General features: G+C 39.3%; 1 protein-coding gene across 1 annotated transcript; it reads right to left on the bottom strand.

Annotated features, from left to right (window-relative positions):
* Positions 1–3539: 3539 nt before the first annotated feature.
* LOC121417444 (alpha-(1,3)-fucosyltransferase C-like) lies at positions 3540–7595 on the bottom strand. Its single transcript, XM_041611159.1, has 2 exons — positions 7443–7595; positions 3540–5023 (listed from the first exon to the last, which is right to left on the bottom strand). Exon 2 carries the CDS (start codon positions 5012–5014, stop codon positions 3554–3556), a length of 1461 nt encoding a protein of 486 aa, XP_041467093.1. The 5' UTR covers positions 5015–5023; positions 7443–7595; the 3' UTR covers positions 3540–3553.
* Between the last annotated feature and the right edge of the window lie 1207 nt (positions 7596–8802).

The following is an 8802-nucleotide window of genomic DNA, read 5'->3' as shown; positions in this document are numbered from 1 at the left end:
AAGTAGTTCTTGAACCACGCACATGCCCTTCTGTCGAGTCTGATTAGTTTGAGCTTTGAGGAGGATAGCATGGTCGACAGTGTCAAATGCTTGTTTTAATTTGTTTAGAAATCTATAGCTATATACCATTTTTACAAAGTTGCCTTTTTCCATATTTTGTAACCAATCTTCTGTAACATTCAAAAGAGGAGCTGCCGTCGAATCAATGCTGGGGTCTGATCCCAAACAGTTTCGTATCAATGATTCCGTCATGCTATATATATGATTAAGGATAAGTTTCTCCATTATTTTTGTGATTACAGGAAGGATTGAGATTGGTCGATAGTTTTTTATTTCTGATCGTTGTCCCTTATTGTGTATAGGCATGACTGTAGAACTTGTAAGTATGGTAGGTATGCTTGTAATACCCTCTCCCATTTTTTTCATTAATATTACTGTATTTATTTTTTGCTTGTCAAATTTATCGTGACCAAAATTCTATAGTGAAAACCATTTTCTGCTTGTCGAATTTAAACCAGCACCCCCTGTTGAAAAGGAGAAAAAGAAGGAGAGGAAAAAGAAGAAGAAGAAGAAGACGACGAAAGTATGTCCCTTCTTTATAAAAAAAAGATCAATACATCTTCCAGGAGACCCGGCAAGTTCATTAAAAAAGAGAGGATAAAAATCAATAAAGCTTTCCTCACAATCAATACCAAGGTCATGGCTCGGCCGGGCACCTTGTGTGTGAAAGAGGTGCTTTAATGAGAGATCAATTAAGCTCTTCTCAGTGCATGGGCCTGTATAACAAAGTGTTTCAGTGAGGTATCTAATAATGGGGGGGGGGGGGGCTGCACCGGACACAACTTTTAGGGGGTGAAAATAAAGAGAAGGAAAAACAACATGCTATTACCATGGTAAGGCAGTTTCCAACACATTTAGAAAATGAATCTTGCTGCATGTCTTTATCCAGGAATGAACAGTCGCCCCTACTTAAAATAAATTAGTCCTTCACCTTTCTTGTTGGTGTATAAAACCATTCACCTCTCCTGCTTGCATTAATTGTTTAGTGAGTTACGCATCGTTGAGTTGCTTTGAAATGTCCCGACTTCAGGTCTTAAATCAATAATTTTCAGCTTGCGCTTCGCTCCCACATTAATTGTTTAGATGTGCCACATGTTAACGACAAAAAGTGCTTAAAACATTCATTTTGAACGTCTTAATATTGAAAAATATCGCACTGGCATTGATGTCATGCTTTATAAAATATATTTCCAACACTTTAAAATAGGCGTGTTTTATAGCATTCCCCCTGGTGCCGTCTGCCCTGTAATGTCTGTTTTCCCTTATTTTATTTACCCCTCTTACTACTTACTAGTACCCCAATACACAGTATTTATTATGTTGTGGAATGACATCCGCAAAGGGGTGGGGTAGTCTCGGGGTAGTCTGCAGGCACAGACCCTCATTGGAACTTTGATCAACAAGTGTGCCTCCACGCAAAGACTAGCACATAGAAAACTTGCTGGAGCGAGAGAGCCTTCAGTACACAAGGCATGAGTAGGCTGCACACTCAGACCCTTATTTCGAGGGAAGGGTTTGCCCAGCTGACTAGTCTCGGGGGGCTTCGATGTGCCTGAACTTTTCAACTAAAAAGAGAAGACGGACAGTCAACCTGCCCGAAACGTCGAGTCTCTCTACTGCTTCGACTCAACATCTCTACTCGCCGACTCAAGCCAGCATCTCGTCATCCATCCTACTACTCAAGCTGTTCCAACTCATCAATCTCTTCTGGTTTACTGTCCTTTTCAGGACTACATTCAAGAAAGATAACCCTACTCTCAAATTTCCACTTTCTCGCCAATCCATTTATTCTCTTCTTCTATCCACTGTTTCTATAACACTCTACATGGTGTGCCGGAAACCACATCTGCGAAATAAATTCTTAGGAATAAAAAACATTTGAAATATAGCACCATAGAACCTTAAGTTTAATAAATGAATATAAAATTGTTTTTATCGGAAAATAAAGGGCACGTGAAAATGGAGAATAAACGGATGGAGGTTAATAGCAGTGATAGTGCTCGTGAATCCCCGAAATATATTTCTATGGAGCTATTACTTTGAGCTCCATGATATTTCCAAAATATATTTCAGTTGTAACTTGGTAAAATGATGTGTGCAATATAGAAAGTCTAGGTATGAATGGTTCTGAATTGAATGTGAAAGATAATGTTCCGTCTTCCATTTTGAATATGTTTTCTTTAAGGTCTATTCAACCAAATGTAGGGACAGACCAGACCATTTTTTTCGGATGGAAAAACAAAATTGCAGTAAAAAATAAATACAATATTTAGGTAGACTAAAACATAGCCATAAAATTATGTCTGTCAAGTTTTTGTTTTAATGAGTTTATTATACAAGTCATACAATTTGTATAACTATATTAAATCAATTATTATCATTGGAAATACAAGAGCTTTGGAAAAAGAATCATCGGAAGCTTCTATTTGTGTATATATATATATATATATATGTCTCTCTTCTTCTCCTTCTTATATATACCCTCAGGTTGTTCTGTCTTTAATTTTCCTACTCCAGTATAAGGCACAACAGCAACCCCAACGAAAAAAGAATAAATAGATAAAATGAAAAAAATGGCACACTACTAAAAATGTTTTTTTTTTAAAAGAAGCTTGTGATATACATGTATATCGGAGATTGATTTATTCGACAATCAATGTTTTCATTCAGAAGTTACAAAGGGGGTGTGTGTTGCCATTTGCCCTGTAGTTTCCTACAAGGATATAATAACAGGTCCTCTTGTATTTATTATAGGAAAGCTCATTAGATCTCAGAAGCCATTATATCTACGGTCACATTAGGTGATTTCAAGTTTAGAGTGGACCTGATGTTGGTGTTAGGTCAATTTCAACACGAGCATAACACCGAACACTCTTAAACACTGAGTAAAATATTACCCAACATTGGGTAAAAAGGGAACATGCATGTTAGCTGGGTATCTCTTTTTTTTACCCCATATTGGGCTGTTTCAACGCAACATTGCTTAAAATTTACAAAATATTTGTTGCCTAATATATTTTTACCCAACCAACATGCATGTTCCCATTTTACCCTACATTGGGTAAACTTTTTTTATAGTGAACACAGCAAAAACTGTGGTGTTAACCGGTGTACATAAAGGACCACACCAGTTATTTTACACCGGTCTTAAATTGGTGGTGTTAGTTTTACACCTATAGGTGTTATTACAACACCTTTGGTTGTTACATTTGCACTCTTAGGTGTTATGTTCAATCTCTAGGGTGTAATTTGAACACTTCAGGGTGCACACCAATTGGTGTCAGTTTTAACACCACAGTTTTTACAGTGAACATGAGATTAAGTTTGTCCTTATATAAGTCACTCACTAGGTATTGAGCGTAAATATTGAGATCTGTAACCTGCATCACAAGTTTTTGAAAACTCAGAATAGGAGGTAGGAAAGAGAATCCACGTGCTTCCAACGCCATCACCGACACCGGACTTGAAATCACCCATTTTTATCATTATAGGCCTACATAGTGACATCGATGTCCATTACTCGTGTTCTCTGGCTTTCGAGATTGCATTTCTCATACCACCAGTCGTGGAACACAGGGTGGCTACTCTGCCAGGGATATCTTTCTGGAAACAACGATTTCATGACCAGTCCTTTGATGATAATGCATATGCTGTGGCTGTTTGTCTTTGCGCGACTGGTCAACAGACTATCCCCCTTCTCTATTCCACCTAACCTTCTCCAGGAAAAGTACTCGAGATATTTCTGCTGGTCGCGATCCAGGAGATTGATGTATTCCACGAACTCTCGAACCGTCTTGAAATCGTCGAGATGTATGAATGAGTGCGGTGGAATCAGACGTTCGTAGTCGGCTTTCGGCGCGCCGAAGACAATCGGGACGCTTCCAACCGCGAGAGCGTTGTTCCAGATCTTTTCGGTAATGTACTCAGGGCATTGGGTGTTCTCCAACGCCAGGGTGAATTTATACTCTGCACGCATATCCCAGCATGCGTCCTCCGAGCGAGGACATTCTAGCTGTCCGCACCTGCCGTAGGTATCGATGCTCAGGTAGTTCTGGAGTTCTTCAACAAACCTTGTCCTTGCCCAACTGGTACTGTTGCAATTAGTTGCGACCCATATCATCAGTTTGTCCTTTTGGAGAATCTTCGGATCCGGTTCTGCGAGTTCAGGGTCCACGAAGTGATAACCTGGAGCAATATCTGACTCGAGGAGGTAAGTTAGCGAGAGGTTAAAAGGATTACCGTACTCTCTAGGTGGACTGGCAGGTGGGCCATGGATAGAGGCTTCCTTGGAATGGAACACCCACAACTGACCAGAAGGCCGGTTTTGGACATAAGGTGCCCAATCACGGTTATCGATGTGAAAGACCACCACGTCACTTTCTAAGAAGTCCTGAAAGTCGTTTCCAACCTTGCTTTCAATCCAACAGTTGGAGAACTTACACTTCATACGCTTCCAATTTAAAGTCAAAACTTGTATAACATGTTCATCAAGTTCCCTGCACATTTGGAAGACCCTGATCACACATTCTGTTTGTGAGACGTTGGCTGCTGCTGCTGCTGCGTCCTGGAACTTCTTCAACAACCTGTTAGGACCGAACGCTGATCCAACGCTGTCATCGGCTAACACTTTCCTCATCCATGATGCATCCACGTCACTGTCAATCTTGAACTCCCTGTTGACAGCGGCAGTCTTTATGATCTCTGGGCTTAGTCGGAGATCGTCTTGCTCTGGGATATGGTCGTAGTACCTACTTATTGATGTCTTTGACCGGGGAAGGGCTTCGCCATTTCGGTATACCAGTCTGTTCACGTTCTCTACAGGTTTGCGCTCGGAGTAGCTAAGAGGCAGGTGATTCCGCAGTTCAACGTAAGTCTTGAAGACTACGATCATCAATAGGCTGCCCCCGATCACGATTAAACGATTCTTTAAAGTGCCAAGATTTACGATATCCATTCTCTGTACCTGCAGGAGAACAAACACAGACACCTATAAGGCTGTTTCCTCTTAATTTCAACACTCTATACAGAGAGTTTCTAAAAAAGGGTAGCCGAAGTTCAGAGACGTCAGCTATATCAATAATACATAAGCCTAACTCCTTGTGATTTGTATTCTACAGTGGGTAACTCATCAACTTTAATTTGACCCCTTGAAGGCGTCAAATCGTCAGTGGTCACCGCATTATCCTTCAGAGGCGAAGGGTGCAAAACCAACGCCCCCAGAGTTTTTTGCTTAATGAACATGCCCAAAACAACCTTTTTGTAAAGTTTTGGTTTCATCATACCTTTTCCCTTCAAATTGCCATGAAATTCTATGCCCACTGTTACCTTTTTGTGAGTGACTAGCATTTACATATCAACTGCCTAGCTTCAACACGTTATATTCACCCCTTCCTTTTGCACAACACCCCAAACGTACGTTTTTACAGTACCTTCCCTGGATCGACACTGCCATGTCTTGCTATGCTCTTTTAATCATTGTGGGAAGGTGACGAAGAACGTGTATTTCGTGCTAAATGTGCCTGCAGCCTGCAGGTCACCAAGGGTGTGCTCAACCAAAATTGCAGCTTGAACCCACTTACGTTTCATTCACTCGCAAACAAATCGGCAGAAGAGATATCATTATACTTACATTTGCGGAGGAAAACTTTTGATGAAACCAAAACCTTACATAATAATAATAATAATAGGCATTTATATTGCGCCATTTATGAAATATTCTATTTCGAGGCGCGTTGTTATTATCATTATTACCCCGGCTTTTGCTCGAGCTGCCTTTCAGCGCTCATGCATTCAAGGAATTAATCCTGCCGGGTACCCATTTACCTCACCTGGGTCGAGTGCAGCACAACGTGGATAAATTTCTTGCTGAAGGAAATTACGCCATGGCTGGGATTCGAACCCACGGCCCTCTCTTTCAAAGTCAGAAGACTTATCCACTGGGCCACAACGCTCCACTCACAGTGAGTATCTTGCACGCACGTTACAACAAACAAACAAACGTGGAAAGGGTTGGTTTGGTACCCTTCGCCTTTGAAGGAGCACAGCCATGATAACTCTGTGACCCGTGACACTTTTGATGCAAGCAAAGTGTCAAATCAAAATTGATGGAAAGAATAAAATGAATTATGTATTCTTGATATATAGCTGACCTTTAAACTTCGGTTACCTTTTTTAGAAACAAAATGTATATCATAAACCCTTGTTGCCAGACGAATTTTAAAATAAACTATGGAAAATGTAATCTAAGGCTCAATTATAGGGCTCAAAATACGCGATATTTTCCAATGGAGTTGTAATGAAAAAGTTGGGGGTAGTCTATCATAATTCCTGGGGGCTTAGGCGTACTAAGATCCTCTCAAATGTATTTCCCAATAGGTGAAAATAAATGGAATTTTGTACATGATATGTAGTCGGGAACTCGCGCCAAAATGACAATTAATGCTATATTGCGATCATGATAGAAACAATATATCAAGACTTTTGGTCATGAATCTAGCTATCCTTGTCGTGGCGATGGCATAATGGGCCAATATGCCAGTACTATAGGTCCATATGACCAGCTGAGAGTTTTATCATGAAATATTAGCTACTTTTTTTGCAATCGCAAGGGAGACTGACTCTACAACATATGAAATATATTGAAAATGCCAGTCAAATCACATGGAGCAGCTGAAAGGTCTTTGTCGAAAATTGGTAACCCATTAAAGCTCATGATCGTCGTAAGATGCTTAGCTAACGAAAAAATTGCAATTATGTCGTTTGTCCAGAGAGCAGGGACGAAACTACTATTTTGGATTGACCGATTTTCGACTTAAGACTGCTTTGTCATGAAGGGATTTTGATTATATTTTTGGTATATTGCAGAGTGTGTCCCCCTCGCGACTGCAAAAAAAACCCTTCTTATTTACACTCTTTGTAAACTGAAATGGCAGAACCAAGCCAACAACAGTCGAAACTAATTAAAACATACGTTTTACTTATTTATCATTAGAGTGACATTCTTTAATTAAGAGGGTTGAGAAATACAATTGAACATGCATTCACCCTCAGAAATGTTTATCTGACATCAAAGTGATATGAGCCTATCAACCGTTGTTTTAGAAATAAAAATGCATGCAAAATGAATCATTATATTTGACGACAGTTGGAATGTTAGTATATGCAGTTTTGGGCATGATCTCCGGAGAGTGTTAAAAAATCGTATGCCATGTAATTAATTCCATGCATTGCCCATCTTGAAGAGGTTCGCAAACGGCATTTTGAAGTACATGTTGATTGTCTGTCACTCTCGCCAGTGTACGTCAGTCAAATAAGTTAGAACATAAAATACTTTCAGTCAAATAAATTAATACAAGTAAACAACATATTATCAAAGTACTCACTTTTTGTTGATGTTAGCGTATCCACTTCTTATTAAAACATATTAAAACATATCATGCTTCTAACATTCACAGGAAAATTATGAAGATCCAGAGCCCGCGGGTCAGCAGCTCCTAAGGTTTAAGGTACTTGACAAGATAGAATTGACCTCAATATTGCATGCTATACAGAAAGAGAGAGAACGAAGAAGTGGGGGACTAGATCGATCGATAGTCTATATCCCCACCACATTACGTCACTGTCCGTAGGGGTGCGTAGAAATATTCTTAAGCAACTATTGATTAACAGTCCAAACTTAATCTTCAAGGCGCTTGAGAAGGTTCGGATATCGATTGATTATCCCGGTCTGTTATAGTCATCCCGGAATATGTAGCTTTTGAGCTGCTGTAATGATGGCTTTAAAGAGGGGGGGGGGGGGCTCGGGTTGAAAATATCTATATCTTAAATTGATAGAGTAAAATTCATAGATAAAACACTGACAATTTTTATCAAAATCGGATAACAAATTATATAACCATGGACCCTACCACATGTCCATGATGAACTTATTGAATTTTCAAAGTTAAGCATTATTTCTATGAACTTCGTCATGAATATTCATCAGGTAGGCCGATAATGTCACATCTCCGCTTTCCATTTTAAGTTATTACATGAAATTATAATTTTTGTTTCATACATTTGAGACCAAAGATAAATGAATCAATTAATATCAAATGCACTAAATCATATTGTCAATCCATTTTTTTTTAGTTCAAGGTAGAAAACATTTGAATAAACCTGTAATGAAATAAAAAGAACAAGTGGGGGTATGACATCACTGGTTTGCTCGTTGAATATTCATGAAGACATGCCTTGAACTGTTTCACCGGAATAATGCAAATCTTTGAAATGCCATAACTACGTTATTCTTTGTCCAATTTTTATTCAATTTTCAGTGATTTGTTTGTCTGATTTTTTTATCTGATCAAATCATTATTTTCAGCCTGGCGTACCCCCTTTAATTGGAATGGAGTCTGCTGTGTTCGCGTGACAGTGGCATCTGCGCTGTGCGACTCTTCATTGCTTGCACTTTAGCTATCAGAGTCAAAATGTCATAGCTTTGTTATTCCTTGTCTATAATTTTGATGAAATTTCCAGTGCTTTGTTTGAATTTTATTTACCTGTTCAAATCGTAGTAATTTTCAGCCTGGAGCATCCTTTTAATGCCATGCGTGTCATTCAAAACTTGAGCCGGTGGTGGGGGGGGGGGGGGAGGGCACAATAACTCGTCGGTTTTTTTAGCTATTTTGATATTTTTCCTAATATCAGGGGCGGATCCAGCCTAGGACGAAATTTATATTGAATACCAAATGAATATCATTG

The sequence above is a fragment of the Lytechinus variegatus genome, chromosome 6 (genome assembly GCF_018143015.1).
Source record: "Lytechinus variegatus isolate NC3 chromosome 6, Lvar_3.0, whole genome shotgun sequence".
In the NCBI taxonomy this organism is placed as follows: Eukaryota; Metazoa; Echinodermata; class Echinoidea; order Temnopleuroida; family Toxopneustidae; genus Lytechinus; species Lytechinus variegatus.
The sequence above is the reverse complement of the archived record's forward strand: the minus strand, read 5'-3'. Positions and strand labels throughout refer to the sequence as shown.